This window comes from Phasianus colchicus, chromosome 19 (assembly GCF_987193195.1).
Source record: "Phasianus colchicus chromosome 19, bPhaCol1.hap1.1, whole genome shotgun sequence".
In the NCBI taxonomy this organism is placed as follows: Eukaryota; Metazoa; Chordata; class Aves; order Galliformes; family Phasianidae; genus Phasianus; species Phasianus colchicus.
Genome location: NC_143454.1, coordinates 7,453,029 through 7,476,093, shown reverse-complemented (window position 1 = coordinate 7,476,093; position 23,065 = coordinate 7,453,029). Strand labels below are relative to the sequence as shown.

General features: G+C 46.7%; 2 protein-coding genes across 17 annotated transcripts in view; one reads left to right on the top strand and one right to left on the bottom strand.

The window, feature by feature from the left end:
• The first annotated feature begins 2,302 nt into the window (after positions 1-2,302).
• DYNC2I2 (dynein 2 intermediate chain 2) lies at positions 2,303-10,170 on the top strand. Of its 2 annotated transcripts, none has more exons than XM_031601661.2 (9): positions 2,303-2,640; positions 3,225-3,473; positions 4,230-4,339; positions 6,018-6,190; positions 6,712-6,821; positions 7,516-7,683; positions 8,102-8,334; positions 9,104-9,261; positions 9,780-10,170. In XM_031601661.2, exons 1-9 carry the CDS (start codon positions 2,563-2,565, stop codon positions 10,016-10,018), a joined length of 1,518 nt encoding a protein of 505 aa, XP_031457521.2. In that variant the 5' UTR covers positions 2,303-2,562; the 3' UTR covers positions 10,019-10,170. The 2 variants fall into 2 exon arrangements, with proteins under 2 accessions (XP_031457521.2, XP_031457523.2); XM_031601663.2 differs by having other exon boundaries at positions 2,304-2,640; positions 6,033-6,190.
• The window catches only part of SPTAN1 (spectrin alpha, non-erythrocytic 1), a 46,171-nt gene continuing 33,269 nt past the window's right edge, over positions 10,164-23,065 (bottom strand). For 7 of the 15 annotated variants that reach the window (XM_090121550.1, XM_090121548.1, XM_090121551.1 and 4 more), the window contains 20 exons: positions 22,755-22,892; positions 22,278-22,382; positions 21,490-21,698; positions 20,590-20,710; positions 20,304-20,425; positions 19,669-19,801; positions 19,441-19,539; positions 18,987-19,146; positions 18,678-18,754; positions 18,308-18,517; positions 17,753-18,049; positions 17,175-17,287; positions 16,357-16,374; positions 14,443-14,505; positions 13,223-13,277; positions 12,741-12,937; positions 12,288-12,341; positions 11,666-11,812; positions 11,188-11,335; positions 10,164-10,484 (listed from right to left, as the gene is read on the bottom strand). In XM_090121550.1, coding sequence (XP_089977676.1) covers positions 10,359-10,484; positions 11,188-11,335; positions 11,666-11,812; positions 12,288-12,341; positions 12,741-12,937; positions 13,223-13,277; positions 14,443-14,505; positions 16,357-16,374; positions 17,175-17,287; positions 17,753-18,049; positions 18,308-18,517; positions 18,678-18,754; positions 18,987-19,146; positions 19,441-19,539; positions 19,669-19,801; positions 20,304-20,425; positions 20,590-20,710; positions 21,490-21,698; positions 22,278-22,382; positions 22,755-22,892 — 2,592 coding nt within the window. In that variant the 3' untranslated portion in view covers positions 10,164-10,358. The remainder of the gene's footprint in view (positions 10,485-11,187; positions 11,336-11,665; positions 11,813-12,287; positions 12,342-12,740; positions 12,938-13,222; positions 13,278-14,442; positions 14,506-16,356; positions 16,375-17,174; positions 17,288-17,752; positions 18,050-18,307; positions 18,518-18,677; positions 18,755-18,986; positions 19,147-19,440; positions 19,540-19,668; positions 19,802-20,303; positions 20,426-20,589; positions 20,711-21,489; positions 21,699-22,277; positions 22,383-22,754; positions 22,893-23,065) is intronic. The other 8 variants (XM_090121552.1, XM_090121541.1, XM_090121544.1 and 5 more) reach the window with 2 other exon arrangements.

The following is a 23,065-nucleotide window of genomic DNA, read 5'->3' as shown; positions in this document are numbered from 1 at the left end:
ACCAAGCTACTGGTGAACCTTAACGAGTGTCCTTTCAAATAATGCTACAGATGTCAGGGCATTCCAGTCATTTTCCTTTTGGGTCATACCTGCTTATTTGTCTTCTTGCCTTCACGTTTCCACAGTCCTGATTGTTTCTCTCCAGTGATATTCCCATTTAATGCAAACCTCAGGGTCTCTGACTGACACTACCCTGTAGATCATAGAGCAAACCACCTCACTCTAAAGCAAATGACCTCAAGGCCTAGGTCTAAAACAATTCTATGGAAGTAACTGATCAGGTATTGTCTGTACCTTGATGCCAAGCAAGAAATACCAGCATAAAGCCTGTTTAACATCTATGCTGCATTCAGAGGCAATATAGGCAAGTACCCAGGCTTCAGCCAAACCAAACTTGGATGCTGTGCAATCCAGTAGTGAACAATTAGGGAAACAGAATTAGGGCTTGACGGACATATTGCCTGGGGAGAGAAGAGCTCTATGGAGTGGTTCTTTGGTGCCAGCCTTTGCTATTATTTTCGTTCTTTGGATTTTTTTTTTTTTTATACATGACAACACATAAGGAGTTACATTCTCTGTACAGAACCCATCCAGCAGCAAAAGGCAACGTTTTTCTCCTATTTTAAGCTTCTTGCTGCCAGTCTAAGTGCTAAAAGATCCTTCTCATGGCACTCTCTTCTTGTTTGAGCTACGTGTGTTGTTTTCTTCGTCCTCACTTGCGTCTGTTTGGGGTGGAGGGAATGGGGAAAAGGTAAAAGGGGAAGGCTCAACCGTCTCTCTATTTTGGGTCGTCTGCTGTTTCCGCTATCTGGAGCCTCAACAGAGCTCAATTGTTTCATTTATTGCATGCAGAGGGCGGCTGCTGCACCCACTAGTGGGTGAATTTGTACTGAGATGTAGCAGAAAATACTTGGTTTGCACAAAGTTACAGAAATTATACAAGAAAGCATGCATGCTTTTTTTTTTTTTTCCTTGCTACTTTCTCCCCCAGCGTTTCTTCCCAGTTTTCACTTCGGTCTTCTCTTATCCCTCTTTTCTGATGCTCATTTGCCTCATTTCCCGAAAGTGACAACTCACTGATACTTTATCTCTTGCAACACAAAGAAGAGAAAGCACAGATCAGCGCTGTGTTAGTTCCAGCCACTTGAGAGAGCTTTCATAGCCCGGGGCAGGTAGGAACCTCCCCCCACATCCGTGCTTTCACTCTATTTCCAGCGCTGCGAGACCACATCAGAACAGCTACATGTCCGACACCGCCGGGCCAGAAGGAAAAAGCAAGATAAGATTCACTGAAATACCGTTCCACATTACAGCCCCGGCAAATCAGGCACTGCAATAAAGGAGAGAATTAACCCACACTCCGTTTAGCAGAGTCATCTTCCGGAGCTGTTTGCTTACATCTCGTCTTCAAAGCAGCGCAGCTGTCGTGGGGAAACGCGTACTGCCATCGCGGTCACTTCGGTGAGAGCACGTCGATGTGCTTTTGGTGTTCCGTGTATTTCACAAACAAACAACAACAAAAAAACCACGAAAAGCCACCACAACAAAACCGCGCCAACTTTTCTCCTCACAATCGCTGTGTCAGGGTTTGAAGTCACGGACCGCGCTTCACTCCTTCATCGGGACGCAGCCGTACATAACGATGTGCGCACATAACAGTGAGCTGGAACAGCCGATCTCCCACCACAGCCCGCACCTCACAGCAACCGCAGGGCGTCAGCGGGACGGAAGGGATCTCGTTATGGACGCCGTTATTTTAAGCCCTTACAACTCCTCACAGGAGGCCGGCGGTGCTGCCTGCCGTCCCACAGCAGCGCACAGCCCTGCCGCCCGCAACGGAAAAAGCTAACACCGTGAATCGAGCATAGCGTAGCTGAACGTTTATTTCATCAGTTAAGGAACGAGTTTCTGGCCGCCGCATCTCCACACGGGACAAAGCGCTGCTCCGGCGGCACGCAGCCGCTTCCCGCTCCGCTCCCGCGCGGCCCGGCTCCCTCAGCTACGGGCGGAGCCGCACGCTGCCGGTACCGCGGCTCCCTCAGAAGAACCCCTCAGAAGAACCCCTCAGAAGAACCCCTCAGAAGAACCCCTCAGAAGAACCCCTCAGAAGAACCCCTCAGAAGAACCCCTCAGAAGAACCCCTCAGAAGAACCCCCACGGCGAGGAACGGAGCCGGGCACCGGGCCTGGCGCGAGCCCCGCGCTCCTGCCTGAGGCCCGCCGCCATCTTAACTCCTGGCGCCCTCTCCCGCCCTGCACTCGTGCCCCTGGCGGCGCTGCGGGGCCCGGCGCGAGAGCGGCAACGGGGTGAAGGAAAAACCCTCGCTGCAAACGCCACGCCGGCCCTACCCCGCCGCAGCCCGCCCGCAGAACGCGGCGGAAGCGCCGGCCCTCGCCCCGCTCCGCCCACTGCCCCTCCGCGCCCTTCCCCAACATGGCGGCCGCGCGAGTCAGTTACCGCGCGTCGTGACGTCATCCCGCCGCGCCTCTCCGTCTCCACGGCAACCGGCGGGCGCGGAGCGGCGATTCTGGCGGCTGGGATCCCCCCACCGGTTTCGCCGCCATGTTCGCGGACGAGACGGCGCCCGGCGCCGCGGTGCAGTCGCTGTGGAGGAGCGCCCGGAACGCGTGCTGCGAGGCGGTGAGAGATGGAGGCGGCTCCGGCCGCGCTCCGTGCTTTTATACCGCCGGGAGGGGGCTGGCCGGGGCGGCCGGGCGCTGTGCTGGGCGGTGGCGGCGGCTCCTTCCGCCCGCCTGCCCCGCGCTGACCGACAGCAGCTGTGAGGCCGTTCTGCAAAGAGGCCGGGACGTGCGCGGAACGCTGTGCTGCACGGCTCAATGCACGGCTCAGTGCACTGCCCTGCACGGCTCAATGTACTGCACTGCACTGCCCAATGCACTGCCCTGCACAGCTCAATGCACAGCTCAGTGCACTGCACTGCACAGCTCAATGCACTGCACTGCTCAATGCCCAACACTGCACTGCACAGCTCAATGCCTGGCACTGCACAGCCCAGTGCCCAGCTCACTGCACTGCACAGCTCAGTGCACTGCCCAGCACTGCACTGCACTGCTCACTGCCCAGCACAGCACTGCACAGCTCAATGCCTGGCCTGCCCTGTGCTCCGCCTTTACTGCGTGCCTGCAGGATGCTGGATCAGGGAGGAAGGCTCCGTGTGTGACTCCGGGTCTGTTCGGCTCACAGAGTCTGTCTTCTTTAACCAGAAAAGCTGCCAGACTGGGGAAGTTGCAGTGGCAGAGGTTGCAGTGCAGTCGCGGAGCAGCAGAGATGCCGCCGTGCAGACGGATCGGAGCGCTGTCCCAGACGTGCAGCAAGGAGCCTGTGTGGATGAGAGCGGTGTGCTGGCATTCCTCCGGAGGGTGGAGGAGGTCGTTATCAAAGAGCTGAAAAAGAACGTGACAAGTCGTGCCTTCGATGGCTTTGATGTGAACTGGACGGATCAGAACAGAACAGTAAGCTGGCAGTGCTCAGATCCTTGCTGTTACCTGGGACAGCTGCTCACGGTGGCTGTGACTCCTTAGTTCTGTTCCTTACTGCCATGACTAACCTTGTTAGATTCTAATCACTAGAAATTAGCAGGGTTTGATGGATTTCCTGCAGCTCTCCCCTCTGCCCATGCCCTGCTCCTGCCCGCTGAAATAGTTCTTCCTGCTGGTGGCTGTGTTGCAGCAGCTTTATGAGAAGGAAGCTGCCAGCAGTGCTGCCGTATCCTCAGCATCCAGGAGCCCTTCAGAGCGTGTCAGGCTGGCTGTCCAGGAACAGCTGAAGTCAGCGATTTGGCAGCTCTTCTTATTTAGGTTTTATTTGTTCAGTGTATGGCATTGGAGAATGGGAGCAGGCTGTATCTTGTCAGTACACGTTGGTGCACTCATTTCCAAACCGTTTCTTGTGAAGCTCAGTGGGTGCTGGGATGGTGCTGGAGGGCTGTGATAAACCCAGCAGTGCATCCCTGCTGCTCATCATGCAGCCCCTGAGCTGTGCAGTCCGAGGGTCATTATGAGAGGTTTGGTGGGATCACACCTTTTTTAAAATTCTATTTATTTTATTCTAGTAGGAATTCACCTTCTTTTTTCACATATGCCTATAAGGTACATTGACAGAGGGGAAGCCTGCAGTGAGGCCATGTGATTGCAGCCAGGCCATGTACAGATCTCAGGTCTTCGTGTTCAGAAACGACTGCTTCAGTGCTTGAATTTAATCTCTCCCAGGTGTTGTGTTTGCATACATTGTCATACCCAGAGGCTCAGGATCAACACCTGCAGGTTACTGGTGTCTCATGGAATGCAACAGGATCTGTTGTAGCATGCTCGTATGGCCGGTGAGTATCCACATGGCTTTGGGAGCACACCTGATGTTCATGTGAGATTTTGGGCTGACTTCAGTTTTACATATGTTCACTTTCTCTGTAGTAATAAACTGCACAGAAATGAACCTTAGTTCTTAAAAAAAAAAAAAAAAAAAAAAAAAAAAAAAGCCACATTCAAAGAAAACAAAACTGAGGGCACTCTTAAATTATGGCTTTTGTCTTCTACTTTTTTCCTTATAAAACAGACAGGCATACTCTTACAGAACCATTTCCAGGTAGACTCTGTTTGAAAAAGAATTGCAAAGAGCAAGCACACTTGCAGACGTATGTTGGTGAGGTTTCAAGGCACATGCTTTGTTCATTGCAGATCATGTCGTTTTAAGGAGGTTTCTTTGCACCCTGGATGAACCTGGATGAACCTGGCACCCCTTCACGCCTGGTGCCATGGTGCTAACAAACATTCAAGACTCTCTGAAATGAGAGTGGGACAGTTCATCTAATCCAATGAACACCTGTAACAGCGTCTCCTTTCTCTGCCTTTACGTTGCCCTTACTCAATTTGCTTTCTGTTATGGTTTCCTTGGATTAAAAGCCCTAGCAAAAAGTGCATCCAGCAGTAAATGTACAGGGAGAAGTAAAACCGGGCCAACCTGTACATCCCTTTCCCCTTCTGCTCTCCCAGTTCACAGCTATTTTCAGATCAGAATGTGGTTTCTAGGCCTGTGGTTACCTTCAGTAGAATTCCCTTCTGTGAACTTACGCAGTCTGTCTTAAACTTTTAGCCTCTACCACCTCCTTTAATAAGGAGTTTCACAGCTCAGCTACGCGCTATGAAAACGTCCTCCTTTTGTTTGCTCAGTATCTCTTTCAATAATTAAGAACATCAGGGAAAGGCAGAAGTCAGGCTCAAACAATTGCTTCCTGTCCTGGCCCCTCTCTGTTCTGCCCTCAGCCATCACCACTTGTGAGGTTGGGCAGTGTGGTGCTGAGGATGGAACATATGGAGGTACTGTGACAAGGCATTTCCCATCATTACCCTCATGTGCCTGAACAGCTCCTCACACATATCACCTCAAAGTATCTTCCTTGTAGAAACCTTTACCTTCAGAATATGTGCTGGTTGCTGGGGGTAAGCATGCAGGTGTTTTGGTATGTCTGCTGTGGGCAGGTGGCTTGCAGCAGTCAGCATTTTGGGGGTGTTGTTCTCCTGTCTACAGGGGTTACAGCTTGGTAAGCATGCAGTGATAGAGTCAGAAGGAAGTAACAAAGAAAGCAGAGGGACAACCGTCTTTTCTCAGACCCTGGTTCTTCAGGTCCTTGTTTGGGAAAACCTGCCTTGCAGATCTGGCTGTTTGCAAATCAGCAGCAGTGTGGTCTGTTGGGTTTTCATTCTCAGCTATTCATAGGAACTTTCTGCAGGTGCTCTTATGACTCTTCCCAGCATTTGGATGGTTAATAGACCTGGAAAAAGGGAATGGTGTATGAGATTTCCTGGCAGGCATTTTGTTCAGTCGCTGCACTGAAACATTCTGTGTGTGTACCAACATGCAGAGAAGTTCTGTCACTTCACAATCCCTTGATTTCAGTTTTCCTTCTGGCCATGAAGCAGCACATGTATAAACGATGACTGGGACGTAGCAGAGCTCTGCACGAGCTGGGATTGTCACGTATCAGGCACAGTATGGTGTAGCTTTGTCTTCATCAGGTTGAATGATGGGGACTGGAGCACAGAGAAATCCTATGTCTGTACCTGGAATCTGGATAGAAGAAGGTTGGATCCACAACGTCCCGACCTTGTGGTGGATGCTCCCAGTTCTGTCATGTGCTTGGCCTTCCATCCCTCCCAGCCTTCACTGATAGCTGGTAGGTTAGATCTTATTTGAAATGTACCCCTAGTTCTTTAGCTTGGATCATTTTTCTCTCACCTCAGCTTGAGATTTCTTCCTAAAGTAATGGTATTGCAGCTCCACAACTGAAGGAAGTAATGCTCACCAAGACTGAGTGCACTGTTGGTTCTGAACTAGAAATTGATACTTACATTTTTCAATGGCATCTGCCTTTCTAACAGAGAGAGATCTCAGGGAGGTGACAGAGGCAAATCCAGCCCTAGTTATGAGCAGGAAGTGCGTGCTACTTCAGCAAAGATGTGTTCTGTTAAACCAGAGCTGAAGGTGCCCTCAGTGTGGCTGCCAGTCCTCTGAAGTTGTTGGTCCATTTCCACCAGAACTTTATTTATGCATGTGCCCCTCTTCTTCCTTGAGGACTGCTCTTCTCAGGGCTCTGCTCATACATGATAGCAATGAGAGCAGTCACAGTAACAAAGTGCCCATTGCACTGTTCACTGTGTGCACCTTTAAGTGTCATTGTTACCTCTTCTCTTGCAGCCGGTCTGTTCAGTGGGGAAACGGTGGTGTGGGACACCAGCAAACCAGAAGACCCCTTGATCTGGCGGACAGGGATGACAGATGACACTCACACTGATCCAGTCTATCAGGTGAGAGCTTGCACAGTAAGCACAGCTGGGGGAGAAGAGAGTTATCAGTGCTGGATTTTATCCCTTCAATTTTATCCCTCGTTAGCACTTCACCTGAAGCTCTCAGACGAACTGCTTCATTTCAGCTGTTGTGCTCTCCTTTCATTTACCATTTTTCCCCAGAACTAATACAGAACTGCCATGTGCTGAACTGGATGCTTTCCCTGTAAAACAACTTCTTGTTCAGGATGAATGAGCAGAGCTGTTCCTATGCTGCAGTTGTTTACTCATGCAGATTAGGCCAACAATTAAGTAGTGAAGTATCACTGATCCTTAGGTGGAAGCTTAAAGTTACATGAAGGGGCACAATCTGTCAGTGCCCTTTGGCTTCCTATGTTTTTTTTTTGTTGTTGTTCCTCTGAGGCACTGTGACTTTGGGCAGTCTGTGTATTTTCTCATCTGAAAGTTAGGAAAATGCTTTTATTTACAACAGAGTGGAAGTGCTATAAATAACAGAGCTCAAAAATAACCGCAGGCAAAAACCTGAAAACCAGAATTCAGCCCTGAACACCTAAGCTTATTTGTCTCCTAGCACAACTATGTCTGTGTGCCTGCTGCTCATCTGGTCTGGCAGGATAAGGGCCTGCAGGCTGCTGAGCACATGGGCAGCAGTGCTGACAGCCCCCTCACCCAGAGCTTGGCTCCTTTGCTTCAGGTTCACTGGCTGCCCGATGCCAAGCATAGAAACCACGTCCAGCTGCTGAGCGCATCGACGGACGGTAAGATCCTGGTGTGGAGGGAGGAGCGAGATGGGCGGCTGATGGTGGCTGAAGGATTCGCCCTGGTGGCTCAGCAGATCCCTCGCAGTGCTCAGCTGAAGAAGGTGAGTTCATGAGTTTGGCCAACAGCTGTGCTCTGGCTCTAGAAACCGGACAGCAGGCCAAGCCTGGCACAGGAGAAGGACCAGGAAAAGCTCCTTTTTGAACATAAAGAGTAACCCCTGATCCCATCTCCCTCCTATAGTGAAAATCATTCCTTCAGAGGCTGGCAGCAGCCGAGGTTTTGCCATGGTCTAAAGTTGCTGGGACCAAGAAGAGAACTTGCTTACAGCACTAGCAATTCACACTGTAGGTGGATGCTGCAGGGGTTGAAGGCTCAGCGGTGCTAAGAGCATCGTAGCTGGTACAGGCTGTGTGGAGAACAACTCCTTTGGTCTGTGACGAGCTGGCTGGTGCTGCTCTGACTGCTTACCCACAACAGAAGCCCCCATCACTTACATCATGTGTTTGTTTTTCTCCCAGCTCGTGTGGGGAGAGGCGGCGGTAGGTGTGACATCGCTCTCTTTTTCACACTTCGATCCCCACGTGTTTGTTGTTGGTGTGGAAGGCGGCTTCTCACTCAAGTGCTCCACTGCAGCAGACACTCCAGCTCCCTGCCGGACAGGAGGTTCTGTTCCCCTCAGAGCACCAGCTGAGCTCGCCTTCTCCCCACACAGCGGGCCGGTGTACTCCGTCAGCTGCTCCCCCTTCCACAGGCAAGAGCTGTACACAAACACCAGTGCTGCACACTGGTTACAAGTTGTTACTTAGTTCTGAATGTACATTTTGCAGACAATACTGGGGTTTTGTGTGTGTACAAGTTCCAAACAAGTCTCACCTAGCGTTGGGAATCTAACTAACTGTTGAAGGAAAACCACTGCCCAGTGGCTGTGGTGAAGCCGCACACTTGCATACACTGCATGTGGTCAGAACACAAGTAAAACAAAATAGCATTTGCACCCAGCCCATGTAGAACGTTAGCATCTTCCTTAGATCATCCTAGAATACTGAAGAGCAATTAGAAGTTGAGGGGAAACAGCTGAAAATAGAGTTATTTACTGAATTAACACTGCCCATCGTGTCTCACTAGCAGCTGCCTGAATTCCACCCTGCCCATGGGAGAGGCCCAGCACCGTCTCTCCACAAAACATGCTGACTGCCCGGGTTTGCATTTACTTTGCATGAGACAAACAGTGCTAACAATGCCTGTCTCCAGATCAGCAGTTCTCAGGCATCTCCGGCCTACAACCCATCATCCTCAGTGGGCAGCGTGAGCCCTCATTAAACTTAATTGAGAGCACTGACAAAGCTGTGTCTCTGCAGACTGCATCCCAGAGTACAGCTTAGAAATTGCTGCTTTAGGAAATAGTCAGATAACTGACAGAACAGGAGCAGCATGCAGGATTGTGCTTCTTGAGGGAGTTTTGTTCTGTATCTTTGGCAGTGAAGCCCAAAACGTTGTTTCTTGCAACCCCCTCTACCCAGGAATCTCTTTCTGAGCTGTGGGACTGATGGACAAGTTCACCTGAGCTCCATGTTGCAGACACAACCCCTCATTTCTCTTCAGTTATCTACAAAATACCTCTTCTGTGTTCGCTGGTCTCCCGTCCGACCTCTGGTCTTTGCAGTGGCTTCTGGGGAAGGCAAGTAACTGGAGCTGCCTCTGCTGGCTATTAATTAATACCATTCAGTTCTGATCACCATATCCCATAAGCAGAGAGCGATAACCATTGCTTGTGCAGAGCAATGAGTACAACAGAATCATTTTGAACTCAAGCAAGATAATATCAGTAGTTATTTTCATCCTACCTTTAAAGCTGTGGCTCCAGCAGTTCACAGGGATATAACACAGCAGTAACTGAGGCTGAAACTTACCTCCAGCTTCCTTGCCTTTGACATTTACTTCTAGAGCTAAGAGTAAACACCAACTTAGAAAATTTCCCAAATACGTTTAGTGAGGAGAATGGAGATTACACAGAATCCTGCGAGTTGCCTTCAGGTGACAGCAGAATAAATGTGGGCTGTCTTACAGTGATGTCACCTGTCAAAGTCTAGACTCCATCTGAATGAAGAGCATCTGTGAAGTGCCAGACTGAGTAGGTAACATTCTGCATGTAAGGTCTGTTACTGTACAGCTGTAAGGAGTGTTTCTGTTTTATAGGAGATGTGCACCTGTTTGACTTTGAGAAGAGCTCCCAGAAGCCAGCTGTTTCCATGAAGCAGGCCGTGGATGAGTGCCCCGTGTACTGTTTAGAATTTAATACCAAGCAAACTCAGCTCCTGGCAGCAGGGGATGCTGCTGGAACAGTCAAAGTCTGGCAGCTGAGTTCTGACTTCACTGAACAGCGGCCCAGGGAAATGAATCACCTGGAGCAGCTGGCAAGTGAGCTCACAGACTGAGACAGCAGCACAGCAGCTGTAGGGAGCTCCTCACTGCTGACTCTGGGAAAAGCTGCCCATTCAACCCACAAAGCACCTAACTGTGACTACAGCTGGAGTTTCATCCATATGACAGAGCTGCATTTAACCATTAAACACGAGATGATGTGGTTCGACCAGTAACTTTTATTGAAGCACACTGCAATATGTTTGTCTTCCCTAAGAGTTTTAAGCTAAGCAGTTTAAGGTTACATCATAAAGTAACATTGATTATTGTAGAGCACAAAGAGAGACACATGCAGAGCTTATAGTCAGCAAACGTGAGCATGTTCTTTGTATCTTTTGGTACTAGTGTTTTGTATCAATTCACAAAGAGTGAACGTGTGAATTCTATGTAGTCATAGGCAGAAGGAAGTTCTCTGCCCTTGCCATCCATGTAGGGCTTCATGTGAGAAATGCAGTAGTCGGCTTGTTCCCGGGTCAGGTTCTGAAAGAAAAAAACAGCAAAGGTGGAGATGGGTGCTCTGGGGCTGCAGGTGGGGCTCTGAGCAGCAGCACTGCACCTCCCCAGGGGCACAGCTGGGAGCAGAAGCACCAGAACTGCGCCCGGCGTGGAAAGGAGCTGTTAGTTTGCACTTTGGTTCAAGGCTGGGAGGTCTGACCTGCAGCTTCCCACCATGGAGAAGACAGAACAGGTAACAAATAAGAGGAAGAAGAGCAGCCTCTTTATTTTTTTGCCAACTGATTCAGACAGGAAAAACTTGCTGTCTTGGCAGGGCAGTGGGAGGGAGGTTGTGTTCTCGGTGTTTAAGCACAGACTCAAGTTTCTCCTTCAAATCACTGCTTGGAGAAACACCTCCCTCCAGTCTCCCACATGATTATAGGAAAGCATGAGTTTCTGAGGAGAGAGACAGTGAATGCAGCCCTTCCTGGGCCTTGGAGCAGCTCTTGCTTTACTTGAGTAAATGCTTTGGCAGTTAAGTTAATCCTCCTCTTTAGGGCCAAGAAAGCAGATGGGCAGAGCTGTAACTACAGTTTCTTTATTTGCTGCAGGGGTTACCTCTGCAGGTTCAGAACTGGCTTAACAACAGCAACATGAACTTCCAAATCATTAGTGCTACTTTTGTTAACAACCTATGAACAAAACACCTCCCTCTGTTCCCTTCTAGAGGGCCACAAATGGCACTTACCTGGTAGAGCTCCTCCTTGGTCACATAAGGCTTCCCCTCTGAGCTGAGGGCACGGAAAGCACTCTCAATCTCCTCGCTGGATTTCACGTTCTCTGTTTCCCTGCTGATCATGAACGCCATGTACTCCTGCAGTGAGACGTGGCCATCCCTGCCAATGAAACAGCCAGCATGTGAGCACTGCTATCCCTTCGTACCACAGTGCACTTCTTCCTGAGAGAAGGGCTCTGACTGCTCTGGGAGCAGTAAAAACCTCAACGCAGGGAGGCTGCATCAACACCAGATCACTGTCCGAGTGGAATATCTTCTTGATAAATCTCATTCTTGCCTTTGTGAGAATTTTTTTGCACATGAATTACTGTGAAAACAGCCCTAGGGAAAGCAAAGCTCTCAGCCTCTAAGAGACTTTCCAGCTAACCCCCCCAAAAAGGTACTGATAAAATACTTGGCTATAGAAAAGCAGAAGGTCTGATGTACGTACCTGTTGGGATCAACAGTGTCAAGAATAGACTCAAATTCGGGGTCAGGCTCTCCTTCCTCAACCATGGGCAGGTCATAGCCAAGGGAGCGCAAGCAAGACTTAAACTCCTGGTGATTAAGACGTCCGGATTTGTCCTTGTCAAAGTGCCTAAAAAACACAAAACCAAAACCCATGTTACTAAGTGTTTAGATGCTGAGTATCATTTAAAGTTACACAGTGGGCTGACAATGAGAACCTTACAGCCAGTCCACCGTTCTGGAGAAGCGAGCTTGAATTAACAGACATTTCCTACCTAACAGTGTAAACATAAATTCTTTACTTTGCTTAAAAAACACCAAAGAAGGGCTGTATTCCCAGCTGGAATTCACTCTTGGTTCTACACAACCGTGCCCACAAGTGAGCATGCCTAGGAAAAGCTCTCATGGCTGTTGTGCACCCAGCCAGCAGTGGGTGTGTCTGGAGGCTCTGCCATCTGGCAGAGATCAGAGCAGCTCAATACAAAACCGGGCAGGCAATAAAGGAGCTACAAACAGAACAGCCAGAGAATCCTGTGAACAGGAGCCATCCACGTGCCAGAAATATCTCCCGAGTATTCCACTGGCATTCTTTCCCTGCAACTCACTTGAACATCATGCTGAACTCCTTCAGGGCCTCCTCTGTAACTCCAGTTGTGTTTCTGAAAGGGAAGAAGCAAAGTTATTGAACAGTTCCTAAACTGCAGAACTCTGATGGAATCCATCTGCCCCAAACCAGCACCCAAACCAGCAGTCTGCAACAGCTGAGGACGAATGAGCAGACAATACATCACATCATCACAGCTCAAAGGAACAAATCAGCTCCCCCAAAACATCACTGCTAATGGCCAATAGGAACTATTCCAAACCATGCTAACTTCATCCCCCTGGAGAGAGTTGAGAAATGTTGGGGGTTAAGGAGCTCTACACTGCAGAACACAGGAGAGACTCATCAGCATCACTGACTGCACAAGGTTTGCCTTCAGACAGACAGCAGTGTGTTATTGTTCACCTCCCCCCAGGCCAGGCACAGCACACACTGCATGGAGGGCAGGCAGTACCGAGCTTGAATCTGCTGTTCCAGATTGTGCTGCATTCTCATTCCCAGCTGGTCAAGCTGGTCCCACTGCTGCGCCAGCCCCACGGTGCTGTGCTCTGTGTATTTGTTGTCCAAGATAAGTGCCTCTTCCATGGCTGCTCCGAGGTCCTCAATCTTCTTCAGCTGGCTCCTCATAGCCCGGATCTCCTGGTGTTTGCGCTGGTAGGAGTGAGAGAGGAGAAAATCAAGGAGTGCAAAAATCAAAACAACAACAAGCAGCCTTAAAATGAACATTCATTTAGGAGGAAAAAGGAAAACTGCACTGGAGTGTTGTTTAATGTCTTGGGATATAAGCAGACATCAGATAAAGGTTTCTTCAGTATTCAAAATGTATAAAAATCAATTAAGATTTTACCATATAATTGCATGCAGTTTCATTCCCACCCCATGTTTCTGAGTTATCACTTGGGGAAGGTGCTTTACAGACAGGTGAGCATTGCTTACTTTGGTAGCTTCCAGCTGGGATTCCAGTGTTCCCGACTCCTCCACCATACAGGACCTACGTACAGAATTACAGTGAGACCCCGGACTTCTCCCATAAAAAAATGGCAGGTGGGGCTTGAAATTAACAGTCCTTCCTTACAAAGCCTTACAGCAGTATTGTTCTGCAAATATTTCAATGCTGGGTTAGTGTTTCATTTATTCTGACTCACTATTTCAGGCAGACACATTACATCTTGTTTAATTCTCATTTCTTTATATAGTTAATTTCTAGCCCCATTTGAAAGGCAACACGATCAGCAGTCACACTTCATGCCAAATCCACAGCACCCGCTTTGCTGGGCCTCATGAAATTAGAAACTTGGTGCAGTCCCACCCCGCTCCGCCGTGCCCAGCACACACACACCAACCATGAGGGATTCACTGAGATGGGCTGCATTGGAACTCTATAGAGGTGTGTTATTGGGGATAAAACAGGGAGAAGAGACCTCCTAAGAACTGCTGGTTTGGTTGGAAAGTAATCTTAGCACAGCACAATCACTGCAGAAAACCCTGGAGCTCCCCTATGTAGGCTGATGGAGAGGTGCCTTCCTGCCCCCCAACCCTCCCAGCACCCAGAGGAACTGAGGCAGTGCTGCTCCATTCAGCGCCAGTTCCATGCAGCCCCCCCTCACACACCAGGATCCCCGTTGCAGGGATGTCTCCACCATCACCTTGTAGGGACCAGCTAAGGAATGTCTCTGGTTGCTGCCCTCCTCCCCCCTAGGAACCTAAGCAGCCCTCAAGCTGCAGCATTCAGGGACCTCCATCCTCCCACTGATGGTGAGAGCTCACCGACCGACCTGTGTGTGGACAGCCCACCTGGGTGTGCCATGCTTCTACTGGTATTGAGGGTCCTGTCAGTAACTGCAGCTTTTCAGCCCCTCTAAAGTCTACCCTACATGCTTTTGAGGAGGGGATTGCAAGTGCTGGATTGCGCTGTAGCCACGGAAACACCCCGAACATGTGGGTGTTTCCCACCAACAGGGTTAAAGCCAGACTCAGTGCACATCCAGAGCCCTGAGCAGGAAGCTGGGAGCCAACCACGGGAGGGACACCCTGCAGGGAACACACCTCCAAGCATCTCTAAGCTGTGACAGTTAGTTGGAAGGAAAGCGAGCCTTGGAATTAAAGAGTGCATTTGAAAACCAAAGTGAGATAAGAAAATAAAGAGGAAAAAAAACCTTCCAGATAGATCATCCCCAACTTCATACTGATAGACACGAATGACACGACGATAGGCTATGCTAATCGAAGAAAAGAAACCAGGTAAATTCCAAAAAGGAAGAAGAAAGAACAGTGGACAGAACACACCCAAACACGGCCACTGCAGCATCACCACCTTGCAGCAAACAGAAGCCATTACTAATGAAATAAATCCAGAAGCTGGTTGCACACACAGGAAACTAACTGGTTATTTTTGTGTAAATCACACAAAAAGGATAAAAAAATGCATTTTGCAGTTAGCTCATCTACAGGTTCTACAAAGGCGTTCTTTCCAACTGCACACTCCTTTGCTCCCCTCTCCCACACAGCACACAGCCATCACCACACCAACTCGCTGCCTGCAGGACCCCTCTGCTGCCCTGGAAGCTCTCTGGAGCTCTGCTTTCCCTCTTGCCAAGGCAGGCCAAGCACAGCCGAGGGCTCTCTGACTCAGTCTGTGTTTGTAACCCATTCACACAGAATTAAGGACCGACTCTGCCTTGCGTATCAGCAGCCTTCTGGTAATTTGTTCAACAAAAGCTCTTGGCATGGTGATCTCCAGCCCTGCCCGGGTGGCTTTTAGTAAATGGCCCCTTTCTGTCAGCTCATTCTTGGATACAAGAACTCATCTACACACCAATTTACAAAGGAGCAGAAAATTCAGCATCCGTTCCAGGAAAATCTGCTCGGTTCCATTAAACTGTTCAGCAAAAATGGGGCAAACTATTTTTTATCTGGCAGGAACAGCAGAACAAGACACTGTGGTCATTACAGAGCACATAAGCAGCAGTTATCTGCGAAGAATTTCACCCTTTTATTATGAAAAGCCATTTATCTTCGTAAGAAAGGCCCCTGCCTCCTCTCCAGCCCTTTGCACGGCCGACAGCCTCTGCGCCAGGCCCATGCAGTGTTTGTTAACATTTTACACTATGTCTTGTTACAAAGCTTCTGTTGTGTTGCAGTTTTTTTAATACTGAAGAAATGCAAATGGACAGACACACTCTGGGAGGTTTTGGCAGTCTGAAGGCAGTTAAAGATTGTATTGTTTCCCTTCTACTTCCTGACAAATCACCAACCAGCATCTTCATTGGGGGATGCAGGACAGGAGCTCAGACTGCAGGCATCCAGCTGCCAGCCAACCTGGGCAGGTCTCTGTGTTCCTGTTAGAAGGTTTTCTTTTCTGCCATCAAGAATAAAATCTCAGCAGGGTAAGCACCTCTTCCACAGTATGGCCAATCAGCAGATTAAAAAGTTCTCATTTGTGTATTATGAAGTCTTAAAGAAATTTCAGCAAAGCCTCTTCCTAGGAACAGATCTTTCTCCTCCCAGAACAAAACAGTCCGTATTTTGGGACTTTAATCATTCAGAGAACAGTCAGAATAGAAAATCCATTCTGCTAAGCAAATCTCTGACTATTGGAAAACTGTTTTAAAAGCCATGTGAAGATGATCATTCTGTACTCTCCCACATGTCAGAGTAAGAGCCTTTCCTTGTGCGAGTGCTCAGATAGACGAGGAGCAATCTGATGCAGTACCTGTCTTCCTAGCAGCTGGCAGCCCAGCTAATGCAGGGGGGGGGACCTGATGGTCCTCATGGTCTCCTCCAACCTGAGGTTTTATGATTCTGTGAACAGAAGTTAGCACTTCCATGGGATGCCAGTGGCTTCCCACTCATAACTTCCTCTGCTTTTGACTAGGAAATAGTTGGGCTTTTATCGGTTTATTTGTAATCCACTCCAAAATCTTGTTTCCTGTGCACCTCAGCTAGATTGCTCTTTTCAAATAAAAGGGGTTTTGGTGTGGCTTTCACAAGCAACACAATGACAGAAGAAATCACACAGACAGAGCAGAACACATCACCATATTTTGAAAGATATAAAATTCAATACTAACCCATCTAGCAGGTAAGTCCTGTGGAATGTGAAGATCCAGACATCAGGCAGCAGGACAGAGACAAGACAGTAAGAGAGGGACAGATTTGGGTGGGAAGTAAACATCAAAAAGTTAAATCATTTAAATTTCAGTATTTCATGAAGACACATACAGAACTATTTGTAAACACACAGAGACAGAGAATCACAGGATTAAATGAAAACAGAACTCACCACACAGAACTGGCTAACAGCTCTGTCCCCTGTTTTCCAGAAACATGCTCTTCAGTTCACTGCAATTCTCAACCCTGAGATTTTTTATTTCTACAACATATGTTTAATATCTGCTCTTTCTCCCCCAGCATGGATATTATCAGACAGCACCCCAGAGAAGTGCTTGCCTTCAGGTTCTTATCACAATTTCTTTCTCTGTTGAAGTCCTAGTGAGATTCCTGATGTGCCAGTGAACAAAGAGGCATTAACAGAAATGCCAGGAGCACTTCCTGCAGGCTGCTCCAGCTGTCTGTTCCCCACCCCTTTCAGCTGTCATGCAGGCTAGTTCAGGAATAATTGGAGGAGGGTCAAGTCCTGGATACCTGGTATCACTACAGAAACATGAATTCAGAAGCAGGATCACTGCTACAACCTGGTGTTTCAGAGCTCTCTCTTCCTGTGGCTAATGGGGCTTCCCTCAAATCCCAGTTGTAGGAAATGAACAAATTCTCAATAGCTGCTTTTCAACAGGAAATATTTACAACTTAGATGGACTGAGCAGACGTAAGAGGGATACAATTAGCTGCACAATTCTCTAAGAGTTGCTCCTGGAAAGACAAACTATACCTTGTCTCCTGAATCCACTGGTGGAAGGCATTAGCATGCTGAGCAAACTCCTGGCGCAACTTGTCATTTTCTTCCTGCCTTCGTTGCTCCTTCTGCAGCTCCAATTCACGCTCCTGAGGAACAAACAAAAACAGTTTCAATCAGGGAAATAGGTGGATGGCTTTATCCCATAACAAAGCAAAACCAACAGTACATTCAAACACAAATCTAGAAGTCAAAAGACTGAGGACTCAAAAAGTGTCCTCCACAGCTAACTTAGGTTAAGACCGCAGCGCAGAACATTCCAACCAAATCCTTGAGAATTAGAACTGATGCAACCATTACTTGACTGTATAGCCTGAATGTGAAACTTCCTCTACAATCAGGATTGAGGGACATGTGCTTTGTCTTTGAGGAATGAAAGATCATCAAAAAATCTGGACAACAGCACAAGCTAATGAATGTTTTAATTTGCTCCCCAAATTTGAGAGATTGCCACTTCTACTGCTGTGACAAACTTTTGTATTGATTATCTGGCAGACAAATTCCAAGGAAGACCTGAGAGGTCATAAGCTATGAGAAGCAGCTCTCCAACTTGCCTTGATAATTTTCTGCAGATTCCTCCAAGTTTCTTCAAGAGCCTCCATAGTAAACCAAGTGTATGGGTTGGAGGCTACACGGAAGCTCTTGATCTGGCGATCAAGTTCTGCCAGCTGGTTGAAGTCAGCTTGGGCAGAGCTAAGTGATGAACGGAACGCATCGTGGGCTTCTCGCAGCGCTTTGATTTCTTCCAGAGAATTGCAGCGCACAGGATCTGTCAGGTCCTCTTCAGCGTTCTCAAACCAACTGTTGAAGGCAGAGGCCTTCTTGGCAAAGGTCAGGAAGAGATCCTCAACCTTGAAAAGAGAAAATAAACTGGTTGTTCAATTCTGTAATGCAAATATTCTGTATGAGATTATCTGAAGTTAACAAGCTCAAGTAATAGTTTGCCTTTATTACTCATTTCCTGCAAGTATATAAAAAACTTTTAAGTCCTCTGGATCTCCATAGTCATTAGTTGCAAATAAGAAAGCTGCCTAAGTGCCGAGTGTTGTGCTGTTTTTCCTCCAAAGAAAACATTTAGATTTTTGTATCCCCGTGGTTTGGTGACTCACCTTTCTGAAGTGCTCCTGAGCCTCCAAGAGTTTCTTTTTCCTGGCTGCAGAATTAGCAAGTAGCTGATTCCAGCGTTTCATCAAGGAAGCGTGCCGAGCCTCAATGGCCTTTGATTGGATATGTTTGGCTGCCAGTAGCTGGTCTTTCAGAGCAGTGATGTTTGCAATTCCCTCCTGCTGGAAAGCCTGAAGTCCAGCATCAAAAGTTTCCTGAAGCATTAAAAAAAATATATTTTATATAGAAATAGATGCAAGATTATGTAAGAATTGTTAAATAAAAACAGAAATATGAATACCAAAATCTGGTGTTAGAGAAGTGTTGACCTGTTTCCTTGATCACTTACAGATGGAAGGCAGCATCAGCACTAACCTGTTTGGTGAGTAGCGTTTGCACAGAGGAGAGGTCACGGCCATAATCATCTGTCTTCAGACTGTTTTCCTTCTCACCTGGAAAATGAAGCACGTTCAGTAAAAATGAAAACACCTCTATCTCAAATTCTCCCTCAGTTCCAAATTCTGGTCTAACAATTATCTCACAAGCATCTATCAGGTACAATACCACTCATTCCTTTGGGTTTATGTCTGCTTACTCTAACAAAGTAAGAAGCTACACATTGAGAAATGGAGGTGCATTTCAGTTTCTTTGTGATAGCATACTGTGCTCCAACACAGAACATACCTATCCATGACTCCACCACGTCTGCTTTCCAGTTGAACTGGAGGAAGGCAGAATTCTCATCCAATTTGGCTTTCCTCTGAGCTGCAGCTTTCTCCAGATCTGACACCTTGCCCTTGAGGCCCTTCATCTTAGCAGTAATGTTCTCCACATGGTGATTGTTCTACATATCAGGAAAAAACAACAACAACCCTTAAGACTTTCCAAGGTATCCAGTAAGAGGGTGACAGAGCAAGGATTTTAGCCAAAAGAGTTGGTTCTCAATGTACAACATGAACATGAAACAATTGGTTAACTGAAATTGGTTAACACCAATTGCTTGTTCAGCTGCAAAAAAACTGAATAGAACTCTTTTCAAAGAGATGACAAATCAGTCCCAAGAGCAGAGTAAGTCTATTTTGAAATGAAAATGTTTTGGGCAGCTTTTGAAGGTTTTTCTTTACCAGTTTATGCTGACCTTTTTAATGAGATCCTCTCCATTAGAACAAACATCATTCACTCTGTCTTTGTGGACAGTAAAGTCAGTCTCGAATGCTTCATGCTTTTTCAGCAAGCCCTGCAAATACAAAAATAAATCAACAAAAAACTTCCATATTTGAAAAAAACAGTTACAGCAAAGGTTCACAAAGTTCTCATCAATGATGATGCCATGAAATCACCGAAGAGCCAACAACTTCCTTCATACCTGGATAGCAGCAAGTGTGTCTCCATAATCCTCACTGGCTACCAATGTCATTTTCTCATTGATCCATGCTTCCTCTTCCTCAACATTTGCTACAAACTGCTGGTACTCCAGAGACTCCTCCAGACGCTGCCCCCTGCATGGGTAAAGAAAGGTAAAATTAGCTGCAGTGTTACTCTACAGCTTTTAGATGTAAGATGGAAACGAATACACAAACAGCTGAAAACCTAAGAATGTACAGAGATTGAAAGCTAACATACATCGCTCTCACTTCTTTCTTTTTGGCCTCAAAACCTGCAGCTACTGAAGGATTGAAAGGACTCTCTCCCAACAGCTTCCATTCAGAAAGACATCCTGCTAGCGGACTTAGGTCAATTAATTTCAAGTTTCTGTTTTTCAGCTCGTGCAAGAAAAGACTGATAACAGCACAACTTCAAGAAAATAAACAAAAAACCTACCTGTCATGTTGCTGTTGAGAACTATTATCACTAAAACTCTTTTCAGTAGTTTCATAGAACCTATTACATGATACTATTGACTAACTAACCATATCTAAAAACCTGAAATTCAATATATCTGGTCCTTACAAACCCATGTAACTGCTTTATTTAAATTGTATGTTACAATCTCTCACACACCGAGCAGCTGCCAGCTGTTTTAATTCTTTCCAGTGGTCCACAAACTGAGCCAGTCTCTGCTGTATCTCCTCCTTCCCAATCGTGTTGTCATCTGAAAGCTTCTTGCCAGTGTCTAGAACACCCTGCAAAGCAAAGAAACAGCTAATTAATAAAGTATCATTTGCTCTTTTCTTAGGCATTCTGTTTGCATGCTTATAAACTAATTATTTGCTTTCACACTTGCTGCAAAGAATGACAAAGAATGGCATTCTTTATAAAGCAATCTGTCAAGGAGAGAGGTATTCACCTGGATAGCAGGTTCATGGGCAGCTAATTCTGCTTCCAAGCGCTTATGTTTCTTCCTAAGGTTCTGCACACCAGTCAGGTCTCTGCCATAGTCCTCTGAGCTCACCAACAGTTTCTTCTCTCTAAAATCAGGAGAGAAGAAATAAAAAATTTGAGAATTACTTGCATAGACCAAATCTCACAAAAAAAAAAAAATCACTGCAAATAACAAAATGCTCTTCACAACACAAGTCTTTGTGCTGTGCATGAGGTATTATCAAACAGCAGCTGGCTCCTGACACACAAAAGGAGAATGAGTAGGGAGAAGAAAGGAAAGGCAGAGGGTCTATCATTTCTCTATGAAGGAGAGCTTATCTGCACTGTTTTCTAAGATAGCTGCATTTCAAGAAGTTTACCTGCTGTTGTTCAATTACTATTTTTAATTTTCCACAAGCAAGACAACAGAATTAGTCTAATCTGAATGATTTCTATGAAGTTCACTTCCTTCAGGGACGTAACACCAATGCAGAAAGGGCATTAAGTTCACTACTACAATTGACTAGAACAACAACAGAAGTATTACTTCAGACTGAAAAGTAAGGTCCCAATTTCTTCTGTGAGCTTTCCCAAAGAAGATTAATCAAATTGCAGCTATCTGGTTCAAGGCTAAAGATTGCTACTTCTTCCAGCACAGACTTTTCCCTCTTGCAGTTAGACCGCAGAGCACTGTAGGTAAGAAGTCACACCCAAACTGGAGCAGAAGTCATTTTGAATATAGATTTCCTTGACTAGAAGGCAAAGGTGACTCCTTGTAGAGACACACACTTGTGTTATAAAACCATACTACGGAGCGAACACTGCTGGCAAGCTGACAGCAAGCACCTGCTCTCATGGCAGAGCCTCAAACTTTCCAAATACGCACTTGATCCAGGACTCCTCATCATCCATGTCACGGAAGAACTGATGCAGGCGGTGGGACTCGTTCAGCTTTGCACGGCGGGCAGCTGCCATGCTCTTGATCCTCTGGAAGCGCCCGTTTATAGTTTCACGTTTATCCTTCACTTGGGAGGTATCGAAAGCACTGCTGGTCATCAAACTGTCAGCCTGGCTGTTCAGGTCCTTCAGCCGATCCTGGAAACGTGGAGAAAAGAGGTGTGCATAAGATTGTCTTGTCATGATTTCTACACTGACATAAACATAGAAATCTAACTACTGTGCAGAACCACACATGAAGAAAACATGTTTCAATGTATGACTGCAGCTCTGAAGCAGTACCTGCAGAATTTGCCAACTACTATGATTTTAATCTGGGGAAGAGGAGGCTGAGGGGAGACCTTATTGCTCTCTTCAAATACCTGAAAGGTGATTGCAGTGAGAGCAGAGTTGGTCTCGTCTCACTGGTGACAGGACGAGGGGAAATGGCCTTAAATTACACTAGGGTAAGTTTAGGTTGGATATCAGGAAAAACTTCTTTACAGAAAGGGTTGTGAAGCACTGGAATAGGCTCCCCAGGGAAGTGGCCGAGTCACTGTCCCTGAATGTGTTTAAAAACCATCTGGATGTGGTGCTCAGGGACATGATTTAGTGGAGGGTCGTTAGAGTTAGGGTAGTATGGTTAGTTTGAGGTGGATGATCTTTAAGGTCTTTTCCAACCTGAGCAGTTCTATAATTCTATGATTTATATTCCAAAACTGAAAGAGAAAGCAATACTTCATGAGCAGATATATCAGCTTCCAGTAATTGGTGCTTCTTCAGAAGGTTGTTAACTGATGCCAAGTCCTTCCCATAGTCTTCAGATGCCAACAAAGCTTCCACCTAGAGGTGGGGAAGGAAAAAGGGAACAAAGAACAAGCCGTGTCGTATTTTCACAAAATACTGAAATTATACTGCCTTTGAAATTATATAAATTATTTCCTTAACTTTCTACAGTGAGGTTAAACCTTTGTCTCATCACCTGTTTAATTTTTTTTAGAGATTCAAGGCAAACACGCTCCTTCTCACTTTGTTTACAAATAACATAAAATACGTTCACAAGATTTTTAGCCTTTTCTAATGGTTGCATTTTCAAAAGAAATCTACATTTAATCAAAGGTGTATGATATTCTGGAAAATCTAAAATCAGCAAAGGGATTAAAAAAGCAGAAAAACAACTCCTGCAAGTAAATAATCCCCATCTCAGTAAGTTACCTCTGAAAGCCAGAAATCAAAGTCCTTGATGCCAGTATTGAAATTCTGCTGTTTATTAGCTTCTTTCAGTTTCTGACTCTTCTCTGCTGACTTCTGGACCAGGAACTCCCATTGGTCAGCCAGGGCAGCCAGCCGTGCCTATTGTAAAAATGGAGAGGACAAATGCTACAAATGAAAAATGCAAGTTCTGATAAATGCAGCAGCTGAATAAGGCACAAGTTTGGCTGCCAATTCCATACAAACTACACAGTAACTATTTAATGCTGCCTAGCTATAATTCAGTTCAAAAGTCTTGTTATAGGACCTGAAAG